Below are 17,389 nucleotides of genomic sequence, written 5' to 3' on the forward strand. Positions count from 1 at the left end.
TCACGAACAAGGGACGAGGGAGCTTGGGCAGTGGACGCTCTGGAGGTTCGGTGGCCCTTCAACTTCGTCTACCTGTTTCCTCCGATTCCACTTCTAGGAAGGATCCTCAAAAAGATAAGAAGGGAAGGGGTCCGAGCCGTGTTGATTGCCCCCTTCTGGCCCAGACGCACTTGGTTCGCCGAGATTCAGTCGCTACTCATAGACCAGCCTTGGACACTCCCGGACAGGCCGGATCTCCTTCTGCAGGGGCCTTTCCTGCACCCAGCGCTGAAGCCTCTCCGTTTGACGGCGTGGCTATTGAAGAAGACATCTTAAGGAAGAAGGGGATACCGGCGTCGGTAATTCCTACGATGATGGCGGCCCGTAAGCCGGTGTCTGCTAAGCATTATCACCGGATATGGCGGGCATATTCCACTTGGTGTTCCGCTCGGGGTTACCCGTTCAGGAGTTTCCATCTGCCTAGGTTACTTCGGTTCCTGCAGTCGGGGTTAGATTCAGGGCTTCGTCTAGCCTCCCTGAAGGTGCAGGTTTCCTCGCTGTCCATCCTGTTCCAGAAGAAGCTGGCCTCATTGTCAGAAATCAAGACGTTTTTACAAGGGGTGGCCAGAGTCCAGCCTCCCTTTGTCCCTCCTACACCACCGTGGGATCTACCTTTAGTTCTGCGTTTCCTACAGTCCGATGCTTTTGAGCCCTTGGAGCAGGTAGACTTAAAATTCTTGACCTGGAAAACTGTTATGTTATTGGCTCTGGCTTCGGCAAGGAGGGTCTCAGAGTTGGGTGCCCTGTCTTGTCGGGCACCTTTTCTTGTTTTTCATTCAGACAGGGCGGAGCTTCGTACAAGAGCATCTTTTCTGCCTAAGGTGGTTACTACGTTTCATGTGAATCAACCGATTGTCATCCCTGCCTTTACGGATTCCGACCCGCAGTCGGTTTCCCTTGATGTGGTCCGAGCCTTGCGACTTTATGTGTCTAGAACAGCGTCATTGAGGAAATCAGACGGCCTGTTTGTCTTGTACGACGCCCTTAAACGGGGTTGGCCGGCCTCTAAGCAGACCATAGCTCGATGGATCAAGCTCACTATTAGGCAGGCCTATTTGGCTGAGGGGAGGGCTCCGCCTCCCTCTATCACAGCTCATTCCACCCGTTCGGTGGGTACTTCGTGGGCGGCGCGTCGAGGCGCATCTTCAGCTCAACTATGTAGAGCGGCTACATGGTCGTCCTCTCACACCTTCATTAAGTTTTATAAGTTCGACACGTTCGCCTCTTCAGCGGCGGATTTTGGTCGGTTGGTCTTGCAGGCTCCTCCGAGTTCTCCCGCCCAAGGGGGAATCTTTGGAACCTCCCCAGCGTGAACGCCAGTGTCCCCTGCCGGATGATAGAGAAAAGAGGAATTTGGTACCTACCGGTAATTCCGTTTCTCTGAATCCGCAGGGGACACTGGCCTCCCTCCCTACTCTGGTCGCCTGCTGGTCATGTTCTCTGGTGTGTACAGTTCTTGTGGTCTGTATATATGTATATATGTATTGTATATATGTATTGTATATATGTCGTGAATAGTTTAATGGTAAGCCTGGTGTCCTTCCTCTCGTTCCAATTTTCCTAACTGGGGATTGTGGGTACTAGAGGGGAGGAGCCAGCTGTTTAAAGTTACAGTGTGCCAGTTCCCAGCCATCCACCTCTATTACCCAGCGTGAACGCCAGTGTCCCCTGCGGATTCAGAGAAACGGAATTACCGGTAGGTACCAAATTCCTCTTTTCAAAATACGGAATAATCGGTTATCCAAAATGCTTCTGGTCCCGAGCATCCTGTACATATTAGCAGATAGTTAAATGTAAAAAATGGGCAACTGATGTTCTGATGATAAAATCATGTGTTTAAAGGATGATGCAAATACTCCCACATTAAAGGAAGTAAGACTAGAAGTAGAACGTCATACTAATGTTAAAACTAGGTAATACTGCGAGACATACAGTTGAAGCAGAATTGATTTAAACAAATGGGGTGTGGTCCAGTTCTTGCTTCCGATACACCCAACACAATCTGTCACCTTTTTCTGTGCAAAGTCAATACTGTATCTTAAAAATAGTTTCCTATACATAGTTGGTTTATGAATGGAACATTAAAGTTACTTCAGCTTGCTCCCACTAAAACAATAATGGCTCTAAAAGTTGCATATTAACCACTTGTCAGTCTATGAAGAAGGCAATAGAAAATTCTAGATTACAGAATAGGAGCTGTAATGTATCTATGGTATGTGGAGATTCTGTAACCTATAAAGGATTTGTGGATTAATTGTGTGTGATGCAGCGAACATTCTTTGAACTTTACACTATCATTTTCAGTTTTGTGGAAATGAGAAATCACCATGCACTCCCTAAATGTACACAAAAAGCTAATTTCATATGATCAAGCGATTAATGTCTGAACTGCAGCTGCGAGAAGAGCCTAGAATTAGCTATTGGGATTTCTTGTTCTGAGGGCATGAAAACAAATCCACGTTTCCATTTTTAGAACAGCTCTAAGTCTTCATCATAAAGAGGAAATGACAGTTGGAAAACTTTTTATTTTTTCAATTTTTTTTTTATTTTTTCACATGAAGGAGTGTATTGCAGCTGCAGATGGCCTCTAGCTGCTATGCAGTATATTATTAGTTATAGGCTGGAATGCACTAGTGAAGCATTTTATTGTCTTATGATGTGCTGGGACTGCTGTTTAACTATTTACTTCTCATTTACAAACGCTCTCCCTTATTTATAAATGTATATTTGGGCCAGATGCACCAAGCTTCAAAAAGTGATGAAGTGGAGAGTGATAAACAACCAGCCAACCAGCTCCTAAAGGCACCCACATATACTATGCAACTTCTCCCCTTGGAGAATTCACATCCAATCCCCCTTCAGCTATCCGGGATCCTCCCAGGATGGAAGGATCACATGCAATACATTGCATGTGGTACTTCTGCATTTGATATAACCATTAAATTGGGCCCAAATTGCATAGTGTATGGAGGCCTTAACTTTCATGTACAAGCTTGGGTTGAAAAATGACAGGAGCTGGTTGTTTATCCCTTTTTTTTACTTTTTGTGCATCTGGCCCTTTGAGTGTAGTCTTGAGTCTGAGCAATCCTCATGGAAACAGGGCTGCTTCAGCTAAGAAACTGTGTTCTCTGTGCCCCTCCATCATGTGATCTCTTAAAGGTCCATACACACCGGTGCATGGACAGCGATGATCACTATAATCACAGCTGTGGGGGAAAGCCACTTGGTACATACACACTGAGCGGCTTTCCCCCTGCCCGGTACTGTCACAGCTTGGGGGGGCTTTGCATAGTGCAGCGCTATGCAAAGCTGCTCATCTGTTGGTAATATCCGGCGATGATGCCGGAGCGCACATCACCGCTCATCACATCGCTCTGTTTTCACGTTTGTGTATGGTCCATACACAAATGAGAAAACAGAGAGTCTTTCACATGAAAGTAGCCCAGTGTGTATGGGCCTTAAGTGACAAAAGGCCCATACATGCTGGGCGATTTTGAACTGAAAGCAGCTCACCGTGCACCTCACATCGCAGTCACAGATTGTACGGGCTGCCATGAATATTTGTCGTGGTCTGTAGCCCCTGCTAGGATTGCAGATTATACTTTGTATGCAGAAGGACAGCATACAATGTATCGTATGCACGCCTGGCTCCCGGAAGTTGCCGGGTGAAATGTCTGGGTTCCGCATGCGATACCTTGCCCTAGTGGATGGGGGGTCTTTACAGTCCATTTCTGGTTTACTGTTAGTTGTGAGTTTGTGCTTGCCTTCTGCTAGAAGGAGAATCTTGCTGCAGTATTCTGGAACAACCCAAAATAGATTAAAAAATCTAAGTTGAGGCGCAATTTGGAAGGACTTTCTAGTTCCTTGTTTTGAATTAAAAATAAACCATTAACAATAATGAGAAATAATTACTGTGATGGAATATTACGCCCTGCAATTATACAAATTATTTCACGAGCACCATTGCATAAATAACTTCAGTGCTGCTGTGGCCAAAAGGGATTCCTCTACAGCTGATTACTTATATTGTTTATAGTCCCATAGCGGTCGAACATGGCTCCAGCATCAGTGCCACTTAGCGCTAGTTTGTAAATGCCTTCAGCAGATAAATGTTAGGCAGCCATCGCCATGATCCGCCCAGCACTAATCCTAACCCTATGTCTGTTTGCTTCCATCCCAGCTGTGTCACCCCAGTTTGTCTGCCCCGTACCTTTACAATGTAAGCTCTAACTAGCAGGGCCCTCTCTCTTCATGTGCTTTTCTTTGAATTTATCTCTGCCACTGTTATAATTGCATCAGTGTCCACTGTCGCAACGGTCTTTTTTTTTATTTACCATGTACTTGTCCTAATTTGCATTTGTACTGTAAATCACAATCTTTCTTGTATTGTTCTTTGCTCATCTATGTATTAACCCGTGTGGCGCCATATAAATAAACTATAATAATAATTTCTTGTCACAGGAATTTAATGGTAACATTTTTTTTAATAATAAGCAGTGTTCATCTACAAGTGCTTAAGGTGGGACCCGATAGAAGATGTACCATCATTCCAGTATGCATACGTAATTTTTATTGCTTTTTTTACTAGTATGAATGATTTTTCCCATATTCTTTTGTAGTTGGAGTAATTTACCTCTTTAATACATCAGAATTTTGTGATTTAAGATGTTTTTTTTTTGTATGGCATTAATGGTTTCCGTGAGAGCTTCAAAATGTACTTGGTCTGTGTACCTCTACCAAAAGTTACCAAGTTTGTAGCATTGTAATAGTTTAGAAAGCTTTTGAAATCTTTTAATTATGTTTGCGTTTAAGGTACTGTCTTGCAGTTGTATTTGTATCTGAATGCTGCTACTGGTTGCAAAGTAAAAAAAAATATATAGTGATTTACACAAGAAATGGGAATGCAGTTTATCAGCTCTGGCAGAAGTAAAAGATGCAAGGATTTGAAGTTATTTGTGATCTGTATAATGTACTGGCATACAAAAGTTGTGTGTCTTTTACTAGAATATACAGTAATGATAAATATTTTACCTTGTCTCTGAACTTTTTTTTTTTTTTTTTCATTCTTGGAGAATAATTCAATTGTTCTTACCTGCAGCAGTTCTTTAGTCAACTTTAGCCATTTTTTCGTGGCTAAATCTGGTACTTCTGTGTGCGCACACTTGGCACTTGCATCGTGTGGTAACATTTCTTTGAATATTATAGGAGTGCAGTAGCCAAAATAAATGCACTTGTAGTTGCCCAAGCATTGGGACCCCAGCATTTTTCGAGAAATGATTTTAAGATGGAATATCCGGTTTTCTGCAGAAATTTACTTTAAAAAATGGCTATGGAGTAGTAAACCGATCCTATGATGTAATTTAAGTGTCTAGAGGGGTATTCAATCCCCCTGCCGCTATTTCGGCGAAATAGCGGCGAGTGCATATTCAGTGCTGTCTTTCCCAACAGCATTAAAGAGGCATCTCAGCAAAACAAGCCTGACTTTAAAAGCAGTTGGGCTCATTTTGCTGAGAACGCCCGTGAATTGTCAAGCTCGCTGACAGATATCGCTCGCTTCTCACGGCCGTGCCCCCTTTTCGGCACTCTGCAGGCGGGACATTGGAAATCCCGATTTGATGTCGAACGGACCGAGAACGGGACAGGGTCACGGGTGCCGGGATGTCCCGACAGTCATGACCCGGGATTGAATATCGCCCTTAAACTCTGGCCATCTATGCTGCATCTGTGCTACGTTCTTGCAGCATTTCTATAAAACACACCTTCTCTTTTTGTATACACTAATAGGTATATTCAATTAGCCTTGAAAACTTTTTTTTTTTTTTTTACGTTTTTTCCATTTTCAAAAAAGGAGATTTTTTTTTTCTAAAGCAATGGGAGATCGGTAGCAATTCAGTATTTTATTTTTCATCTTTCTGATCGCTCCAAAATAGATGCGATGGCTGTGAATAGTGGCTAATTCTGTCAAAAGTCCTGGCTAGGGAGGATTTTGCTGTGGGGAATAACATTTCAAAACCCTTCCACCCGCCGAGCTATATAAACTAGCTCTGGTGGTAAGGGAGTCAATAAGCCATGGAATCACTGTGGGGGCGCGGTGTCAAAATACTTTGGAAGCCAGTGTTCGCTTTTACTATGGGTTAAATATTTGTATTACTCTGGAGGCCTGTGTGTTTTTTTTTCCTTGTGGGGTACTGATGGTATGCCTTGGCAATTTGTCAAAAGTCCTTTTCAACGATGTGCCACAAGGTGAAAAAAGACAAGACAGTGTCTTTTGTCTTGTACTTTGCAAATGATCAATCAAAAACATATTGCATATGATGATTTAGCACAATATACTTATAATGTTAATGTTATTTTTGTATTTTTATAATTTTGCAATGTAACCTATTTCTTTCTCTAAATTATAAATTTGTTTTTGTTTTTAGGCCAGTTATCCCACCTGGGAAGATTTCATCAGCAAAGCTATAAAGTTACAGTCCCAGTTAAAGTGAGTATTTTTGTCCATGTGTATATAAACAGGTCAAAAGCAATGGATTAGAAATTTACACAAAGTGCAGATATTTTGGTTAATATGCTTTAGTTTTTAGTTGTAAAGCACTATTTAGGACTCTAGCAGACCTGGTGTGTCTGGTGAGTAGCTGTGTCTTTGCTGTGTAACATATAGAGGCAGAGGGTGTCTGGCACTGTCTGTGGGCTCAGTCTGAGAGACAAGAACATGGGGATAAGAAAACCCAAGGTGTCCTGGATGTTTACCTGTAAACACGCTCATAACAAAGTGGTTGGAATCCACCAATGACGGTACACATGTACACATTTGGGGTGATCATTCACTAAAGGTGAAGGGATCCATTTTGAAGTATAAACCTACTGCACCAGAAGGCGCCCATCTCACTCTTTTTTCTAGATATATATATATTAGATATATGTGCTGATAACACTAACCATACACTAATGCGATTTGGGCCCTTTTCACCTGATTCTGAAGCATTTGGCTGAGAAATTAAGTGACAAGTATAAAATCGCATGTGTTTCACCTCAATTTTCGATCCAATGCGCGGTCTTGTGTGAATTGAATTGGAGACGGAGATTGCAAGGGCTGCCATCAAGATTTAACAGCTGGATACATTGTCTGCAAAAGTACCACATATGATGTATCATATGGGAAGTTGCCGGCCAGTTAAAGAGAGATCGTATGCGACTTCTCCCCTCGGAGAAGTTGCATAGTATAATGGGGGCTTTTAGGAGAAAGAATTATCTTTGCAGGCCCTAGAGATCAAGTGTGGTTGGTCAGCCTGTTAAAATGTTTTTTTTTTAAGTGGCTAGGAGACAGTGTCACAAAAAGAGGCGTTAGCCATATAATGTTGTAGTCTGTGGCTATTTATGTCAATGCATTTGCCTCCACATGGAATTTCCTGGATCCTTACATTTGAAATCCAGGATAGCTAATATGGATTTTGGTACAAGATACTTTTTAGCGGTATTGGATCAGAATTAATTTTGAGAATTATGCAGATATCATGAGTTTCTAATGAATGCTTAGAAATAAAAACATTCACACAAACAAAACTAATGTTGCAGGCATCAAGTCAGTCCTTTTTCTGCAGTATACATTATATACAAATATTCTATCCCCAACCTGCAATAAATAGCTGTCCATGATTGAAATGAGCTCTAGTTCCTCTTTTTTGAAGAGTATACATAGCAACATATGCAAATATTTGGGTAACACATTCATGCTGTTGTAACAACATGCTAAATATTAATGAAAGTGTTCTACACGGTTCGATGTGAATTCTATATTGATTCGATTTTGATTTCTATTATATAGTCGTGCCTGGCAAGACTATTTTTCTTTTTGATTTACGCTACACGAGAGTGCGCATTAGGATAAAATCTGCCTCGAATGTGGAAAACCATTCGATTCCCATTTGATTTCAATTTGATTTTGCGTCTTACCAAAGTGGAATAGAATTTGTGTGTGTATTTTTATTTATTTATTAAGTTTCTTATATAGCACAGCATATTTCGTTGTGCTTTACAAAGGAGACAGTGATACAACAAACAGGGTATTTACAGACAGTCAAAAGGTAGGAGGTCCCTGCTCGCAAGCTTACAATCTATTGGGAAATAGGCATTGATCCATAAGGATAGATACTGTATTCTTTGTTGCATCGATTCCACCAGAATGCAAGGTTGTGTGACTGGTTCTGGAATTTGATAAGCTTGCCTGAAGAGATAAGTTTTTAGGGAACGCTTATAGGTTTGGAGACTGGAGGAGAGTCTTATTGTGCTTGGGAGGGTATTCCACAGAGTGGGTGCAGCCCGTAGAAAGTCCTGCAGTCAGGAATGGGAACGAGTAATGAGTGTGGATGAAAGACGCAGATCTTGGGAGGAGCGTAGAGTTCGTGTTGGATGATATTTTGAGATAACAGAAGAGATGTATGTTTGTGTAGTTTGGTTTATGGCTTTGTGTGTAAGTAAAATAATTTTGTATTGAGTACTGTAGAATACAGGTAACCAATGAAGTGACTGACAGATGAACGTCTGGCTAGGAAGATTAGCCTCACAGCTGTATTCATGATGAACTGTAGTGGTGAGAGTCTGTATTGGGGAAGGTCAATAAGGAGACCATTGCAATAATCAATGCGTGAGATGATGAGAGCATGGATTTGAGTTTTGGCAGTGTCTGGTGTAAGTGTCTTGTGTAAGGTGTGTGTGTGTGTGTGTGTGTATGTGTGTATGTATATATATATATATATATATATATATATATATATATATATATATATATATATATATATATATATATATATATATATATATATATATATATATGTATTGTAGGCTTTTGAACCGTCATAACCAGTATCAGCGAAACGGCTGCATTTGTGAAGTGTTAGAGAGCAGCAGTGATTAATGTTTACAGAGAGTGGACTATCAAGCAGAAAACCGGGTCTCACGGTCAGGCTTGTGGTTGTCACAGGCTACTGAATGCTCGATCTGAAAGGAGACTTGCCAGAGTTGTCCAGTCCAACAGAAGAGCAACAGTACATCAAATTACTTGAAATTTTAATCAAGGAGCAACTGCAAAGGTCTCTGAATTAACTGTTCGACACATATTACTATGGAAGGCTATGGAAGCTGATGACCTTTTCGAAAACCTCTACTGTCTGCCTTGAACAAGAGCAGACGTCTCCAGTTCGCAAAGGAGCACAATGATTGGACAGTAGATGACTGGAAAGTGGTCATATGGTCTGATGAATCACGTTTTCAATTACACCATGCAGATGGCAGGGTGCGAATATAAAGAAAACCGCACGAAAGCATGGACCCCAACCACATTGCCACAACACTTGAAGCTGGTGGAGGCAATATTATGGTTTGGAGGATGTTTTCTTGGCCTTGTATGGGTCCTTTGATTCCTGTGGAACAACATCTGAATGGCCAAGGGTATTTAAGTGTTATCGCAGATCAAGTACATCCTGTTATGTTAATGGTGTACCCTGCCGAGGATGGATACTTCCAGCAGGACATTGCTCCGTCATAAAGCTGGCATTGTCCGCAGATGGTTCCAAGAGCATGACAGAGACTTTACCTTGCTTAGTTGACCTGTATAATTGCTAGATCTCAATCCAATTGAGAATCTGTGGGATGAGATCGAAAAGGCCATCATCCGGTACCATCAAATCTTAAGGAATTGGAAAGTGCAGTTCATCCGATATGGTCTCAAATGCCTCATACCACCTACAAACATCTCATAGAGTCCATGCAGTATTAAGGGAAAAACGTGCTCCAACATTGTATTGAGGGGGTGGTCATAATAATTGGCCACTCTGTGTGTGTGTGTGTGTGTGTGTGTGTGTGTGTGTGTGTGTGTGTATGTATGTATATATGTTCTATCTTCAGCCCGGCACTCCCTTAGAACAGATATCTACTGTGGTTGCCCTCAGGTGGGAATAGTACAGGATTGCAGAAACAAACAGCGACACTCCACGGATTTTCAAACAGGTGATTTATCTGTGTCCAATGTTTCGGGGAGTGGTTACCCCGTTGTCAAGACTGTACACCTTGACAACGGGGTAACCACTCCCCGAAACGTTGGACACAGATAAATCACCTATCCGTGGAGTGTGTGTGGCAGCATTTTAATGGGGTTATCTAAATGTAACAGTAGTGTCTCAATTGCTATTTAGAATATCCCAGGTTAGCCACTTTAGGATGCTTCTCCTTTGCTATATGCCTGGTGCGGCGTGACTGCATTGAACTTCGCTAAGGAGATGCCACATTAACTTTTCTTATCCTGGGTATTGTAGACTTGAGACTGCCTATTGGGATGGGTGTGGATTATTAGACGTGCCTAAATAGGTTAAAGGGTCAAAATGTCGACATTGACCCCCGTTTTTTGTGTCCGTGTCGACATTGATACACAATTAGTGGGGTTAATTCAAAACTTCTCTTTTACCAGGCCCTCACCAATTTCTCTGACCTAATCTTCCTTCCCAGCCCATTGATTTAGCTCCACAAATGAACGCTGCCTTTCCTCCCTATTCCGCCCATGAGATTTTATTTATGCTCCTCCCTACCTTAGAAACTCTTTCCCTTTCAACCAGAGAAACAAAAATCTTGTCTGAATACATCCCTGATTGGCTAGTTAGAAGCCAGGTTCCATTGAGGAGAGTGTTCTAACATGCATATTGAATAATTTGGCACCAAAGAAGCCAGCAGCAATGTATTAAAATTCTATCAAATGTTTACGAACCAGTGTTTCTCCCAATACTAATGGCTTAACAAAGTTAGTAGTGTTTATTAGATACAGGCACTGTGTTAAGTGGGTCAGGCGGAAAGTCATTCACCGTCCGCCAAAACAGGAATCTCATGACAGCACACAGCCTTCAGCGTCTTCACTAGGATTACCTAAGAGATGGAAAAACGATTAGGGACATTGCAGACTGTTTTCTGAGTTTTGTAACCATACTTTCATTGAACGGAGTGCTTAGTTTTAAAATGATTGTAATCCTCTGTGATCGAAGAGAAATCGGTCATTTAGGCCCTCACTATTACAAAAATTTAGTAAGTGATAAATACAGAAGGCAAAGTTAAAATGTCTCCATTGCAGAAGAACTCTGGAATATATTGTTCTTTTTTGGTACATTAAACTACCATGATAACATCCAAATCACTGCCCAGTAGAGTTGCCTGTGGCTTGATGATAGTTCCTATTAAATTGATGGGATGAGTTCTGAATAAAGTTTGCACATTGTAGGCAACAAGGGCACTATAAAACAAGTCTTTATATCAGAACACCATTTATGAAGTCATTGTTTCCTTAAATCTCATTGCACAATCCAGAAGGAACTACTTTTTGAGTCCTGGAGATGATCATACAGTATCCCTTATCTAAAATGCTTGTAACCCAGAGGCATTTTGGACAATGGATTTTTCTGTATTTCGGAATATTTTCATATTTCAATGGGGTGTCTTGATTAAGAGACTCGTGTGTGAATACAAAATGCATTTATGTTGTATAAACACATGAAATACGCACAAATATATTTTGTTTGTGCATGAAACAGTTTGTGTACGATCTCAGGTACTGAAATTGAATGCTAAGCAATCATTTTATTACACATATTTAGTGCCAGTTATAGATAGATCATGCCCCCAGTAGTTCCAGTCATAGATCATGCCCCCAGTAGTTCCAGTTACAGAAGCTATCGATTTTGGAATAATTTGGAGAAGATACCTGGGTGCTTGTTTCCTAGCACGGCCACCACGATTTATATCGTGGTGGTCGTGTCGGAAAAAATTGCGTCGGGTGCATACCAAAACGCACACGACGCGACCGACGCGATGTACCCGATTTCTCCATAGGCTTCAATGTTAAAATAATTTAACATTGAAGCCTATGGAGAAATCGGGTCTCCATAGGCTTCAATGTTAAATTATTTTAACATTGAAACTGAGTACATTTAACATAGAAAAAAAAGGTAAATGGCCCAATATGGGCCATTTCTCATTGGCTATGGCCCCGGCATGTGTGTAAAAAAATAATGGCCCCCCATTGTGGCCGCCACCCCCACGATTGACGCGAACCCGAAGCGTGGCGAGCGCAGCGGTGCGCGTCCTCCGACCTTTTCATTCCCCTACTATCCACGACGGGGTGGAGTTGAGAATATATAGTGTGGCGAGCGTAGCGAGGCGAGCGGACGCGGATACCTGTCAAGCCCGCGAGGGACGTGGATACCTGTCAAGCCCGCGAGGGACGCCCCTCGTGGGCTTGACCGCTATCCGCGGGGCTCGCTACGCTCGCCACGCTTCAGGCTCGGTGGCTCGCTACGCTCGCCACATTATATATTGGGCCATTTCCCATTTTTTTCCTATGTTAAATGCACTCATTTTCAATGCTAAAATATTTTAACATTGAAGCCTATGGACAAATCGGGTCCATCGCATAGGCTTCAATGTTAAAATATTTTAACATTGAAGCCTATGGAGAAATCGGGGGCATCGCGTCGGACGCGCATAGGCTTCAATGTTAAAATATTTTAACATTGAAGCCTATGGGGAAATCGCGGGCATTGTGTGCCTTAAAGTTAAGGCACACGATGCCCGCGATTGCGGCCGTGCTAGGAAACAAGGGATACTCAACCTGTACTATAATGTGTACTGTATAATGGAGAGAGCCTGAATAAACAACAGCTGCTGTCATGGAGAACCTATTGCTATCACTACAGACTTTGTACTAGTTAAGTAAACCAATGTAAATTAAATAAAATAAAGGGTGTGGTCTTTAAAAAGACAAACCCGTATTTCACTCCATGTTAGAGGTTTTGTGTCTAAAATAAAAGAATGTATACTATAATATTCAATTTTAACATGTTCATTGAACTAGACCACTCAAAATATTTGTGCTGTAAATGCTGAGCGGAGTCCACTTGTCATTTTTCACGCTACAGATAGAGCCGGCCTCATTCTTGCATGGGCTGGCGATAGTATCACCAGCCCCCGCCAGGGGCGTGCGCGCACGAGACACTCACGCGCCCCATGGCCCGCCGCCTTCCCCGGTGCCCCTCGCTGCCCTGCTGTCTCCCCTATCCCTGCCAGTCTCCCTGAAGTGGAGACGGGTAGGGACCCGCAGCGGCGGCGTCCTGAAACTGGGATGCGTGCATCCCAGTCAGATGTAGCGCCTCTGCGCCAGCAAGGACATTCTGGCAATCCCCAGATAAGGAAGAGAGGAGCTCCATCTGTATATTGAATTCAGTTGGCTCTGTATTCTGTCATTCTGCAAAGTATTAGAACAGACCGAACAAGTGGGTAACGCTTATTACATAATGGAGTGCCCGCCAGTAGTATGGCCTTTTACTGATTTATTTTCCTTGAGCTCTGAACTAGCTGAAATGAGTGTACACACAATGCAATCTTGCTGTTAACTGAACAACATATAATAATGTTTGGATGCATGCAATATATATCATTGCTCCTGTACACATGAGAACAACCTTCATGTTATGTGTTCTAGGGCGTGGCACGAAGGTGAGTGCAAATCTGTCACATATATACTTTGTCAACGGTACTTATGTTAGTTGGGTGCCCACTATAGTTAGTACGCTCATACCCCACACTATCCATGTCGGCATGGAGTTGATCTTATATAGTGTGGCGAGCGCAGCGAGCCACTGAGCCCGAAGCGTGGTAAGCGTAGCGATCCCCGTGAGGGGATGAGGAAAACTAAGCAAATACCTGACATGACAGACATGGTTATATTTATTAAAATGTTTTGCCAATTAAACATTTTAAACGTCTTTTTAGAAATGTATTTAAATTACCCCTCCTCCTGGGAAAATAATTATGCAAATTTAAGTGTGGAACAGGTTTAATCAAATTATTTGCTTTGTGAACCTTGTGATTTTCTACAGTTAAAACGTAAAGAGTGCAGTGATCTCCAAAATCTGCTCTAGAATAGAATTCTGTCTAATGCCCTGTACACACAGGACGAGTGAGCCTCTATGCTTCCAACTGTGTCCATGTCTACCGTGTCAACATTGGGTAAAAAAACAGTGAAAAAGCCCATGTCGACCTCGCGACCTGTCGACAGAGTGTCATGTTGACTGTTTCACCTGTACATTCTATATGTCGGTATTTTGACCTTGTCGGTATTTTGACCTTGTCGGGATTTTGTCCTCTGTATTTTGACCGTCCGGATTTCATACCAAATCCATTGCAGAATATGGGTGTGATTATAGCTCATGGACTGTCTGTGTCGACAGTTATAAATTGACATGCACAATCAACATTGACAAAAGGTTGATGCATGAAACCGGTCAACATGGTTTTTCATTTTTTTTGTGTCCATGTTAACAACGGAGCATGAGGACTTCTAATTAGTGTACTGCGTTCATCCACCATGCTTCTGGCCAGGTATGTCATTCCCAATCGGAATCCATGAGGAAGATAAAGTATGAAGCGGTCCACAATGACTCATGTCTAACTTTTGTCTAAGTCAACCGATTGACTGTCAACCTAGACATGGAGCGGTCATGGGTTAAATTCCCACCATTGCTCTAGCTCTGTGGAGTTTGTATATTCTCCCCCCGCTGCAGGGCATACACACAGAGTGATCAGTGCTCCATTTCTAGATGTAGTTGGATCACTTAGAAATACTGCTGAAATCGCCCTGTGTGTATGCCCCTTTACAGTAGTTGTTAGTTCAGCTTTAATAGGCCACACTGGAGTAATGTATGGTCATGTCTTGTGTTGCACTGAAACAATTTCAGGTTGGAGCTATGATGCTTTTAGTCTTCATTTATAGAAATCTTTCTGTAAGTAGATTGTTACATTTTTTACCAGTTAGATTTATCACTGAGTATCTGGCAATAATACCATGGCAACACAGTGTTGTGACCAAGCTTTGCTTCTAAGATGATTAATCTAAGAACCACATCATCCTCAGTCACACATCCTGCCTCCAACACTTAACATCTAAAGTCTAGAAAAAGAGCAGATACATTTTTTTTTCTTCTCCATAGCCTGTCCTGTAAATTATGAGAATACAGTGTGATAAGTCTTTACAAAGTGCAGGGGTCTTGTCTTTTTTTGTTTTGTTTCACAACTGGGAATTTTTTTGCCTGGACATTTCAGTATATAGGGATCGCAGACAATATATTTTGTGGCCATCGTAGCCACAAGTTTGTGCCACAATCTGTTTGTGTGTTCGCCATTTGTAATCTCAACATTTAGTATTGCTAGTTTACAGGTGACGAGAACACAGTGGTATTGGCCCTCTACAAAAAAAAAAAAAACTGCAACTTGATAAATCTGTGTCAACTTTATATTTTTGCTAAGAGAGTCTACCTAGAGTCTTTTTAAATACCGTATATACTCGAGTATAAGTCGACCCGAATATAAGCCGAGGTACCTAATTTTACAACAAAAAACAACAAAAAAACTGGGAAAACTTTGACTCAAGTGGGACCCTCATTCGAGTTTAAGCCGAGGGGGGCTTTTTCAGCATAAAAAATGTTCTGAAAAAGTAGGCTTATACTCGAGTATATATGGTAACTTGGGAAAACCTGGAAAAATAGGTTGGTGTGAATGGTATAACTAGACCGTTTTGTAAAAACAATCATTTTCATTGTGTAACAGTGTACTGTACCTCCTTTTGGATAATGTCTATTTCAGACTATAATCTGAATGTAATCTAGATCAAACAAATGTGAAAACTATATTCTGAATGGCATTAGAACAATTGAATGTATTAAGTAAACCGACACAGATAAGCCAATGCTGCAGCACTGTTTGCCAAAGAGAAAAATAAATATACAGTACAGAGGGTATTTTCTACAATTATTACAAACTTCGTAGTCCTGTTGTTTTAAATAAGTGGCCACATGCCACTTATGTTTCTTGTTGTGTCTGCCAGGGTCTCTGGAAAATTAAGCAATGTCCATTTCCTTGCCAACATACAGTATTCAACTTAAGCTGAAGAATAAAAACCAGGCCAATATTTTGAGTAGAGCGTCTGCTGCATAAGCCGTAACACACTAACTGCTGTCGTTATTTCTTTTTTTTGTTTTTATTTGTTTTTAGAACTACAACAATTGTAACCGGATCCTTTTTGGATGCTTTTCAGAAAATAGCAGATATGGCCATTAATACAAGAGGTAAATATTCTAATTTCCGTACTGATCATTGTGTTCCTTTTATACAGCTTGTAGGCGTTTTTATGGGGTATGGGTCATAGGGTCAGCCGTATGAAGGTCACCATACTACGTTAGGTAGGTTGACATGGCTATGGTTGAAAGCTTCAGAAGGTTTATACAAGCATTAGTTCATCAAAGGTCGATATGAGTTTTTCTCGTTTTTTTTTTTTTTTTTTAGACATAAATCGACTCTGTATCAGTGTACCGCTTCCCCCTTTAATGGCTCGCTGCGCTTGTCATGCTTCTGGCATGGTGCCTTGCTGCGCTCTGCATGCTATTGTATTCTCCCTCCACGCCCTAGTCATGGTAGGATTTGTAATGACCCTCTTGGCACGAAAAAAAATGGTGAAAAACTCCTGTTGCCCTAATGCTTGTGTCGACCTCAGCCACGTCAACCTATTTCATGCGTCAAACTAAGCCCTGTCCATATTTAGTGGTTGACAGAAGGTATGTCAACCTTTGCAATGTTGACCTAGCAACCGTATCTTGATTTTGTGTGTGAAAATGGTGTCCCACGCATTTTAAAGGAAGCAGTCTCTCTTAGAATATAGCAGCTGTGTGTACAAGTGCCAGTTGTGTACACAGCTGAAGCAGTGCATGCAGTATACAAACTTAAGCCCTAAATCCGAGTTGTATGCAAACGGTCACATCTGCGATGTTTCCGACTTCAGTCAGCTGGATTTCCGTTCCTGGTTAAATCAGTGAAACTGGGTGGCAAAGGGGTGTTCTTACATGGATAAGTGTGCTATAGAAATGGAGGTGGAATTGTGAGTTATTAGGAGCTACACAGAGATCTGACTGACTTCAGACTGAACACTTGTGGCAAGTACAGTGATGGTGATAGATTTATTAATGCACTTGGGGGTAATGTTATTGCCACCTGATCTCCCATCTAATGTGACGCGGGGTAATGTTGAATTGATGGTGGATATCGCACTGATTGATTTTCATTATGTTGTGAGGCTAAACCCCACCAAACCAATTAGTGTGCATACAAATTGAATTCACCCCATTGTGTGTGTGTGTGTGTGTATACAGTGGGGCAAAAAAGTATTTGGACAGCCACATTAAGAGCCTTGGAGATGGAACGTGGCTGGGTCTTCCAGCATGACAATGACCCCAAACACGCAGCCTGGGCAACTAAGGAGTGGCTC

General features: G+C 41.8%; 1 protein-coding gene across 2 annotated transcripts in view; it reads left to right on the forward strand.

Annotated features, from left to right (window-relative positions):
• The window catches only part of LOC146008378 (protein MTSS 1-like), a 151,249-nt gene that overhangs the window by 46,892 nt on the left and 86,968 nt on the right, over positions 1-17,389 (forward strand). For both annotated transcript variants that reach the window (XM_083147586.1, XM_083147587.1), the window contains exons 2-3: positions 6,462-6,523; positions 16,123-16,196. In XM_083147586.1, coding sequence (XP_083003712.1) covers positions 6,462-6,523; positions 16,123-16,196 — 136 coding nt within the window. The remainder of the gene's footprint in view (positions 1-6,461; positions 6,524-16,122; positions 16,197-17,389) is intronic.

This window comes from Crinia signifera, chromosome 6, assembly GCF_055691185.1.
Source record: "Crinia signifera chromosome 6, ASM5569118v1, whole genome shotgun sequence".
Lineage (NCBI taxonomy): Eukaryota > Metazoa > Chordata > Amphibia > Anura > Myobatrachidae > Crinia > Crinia signifera.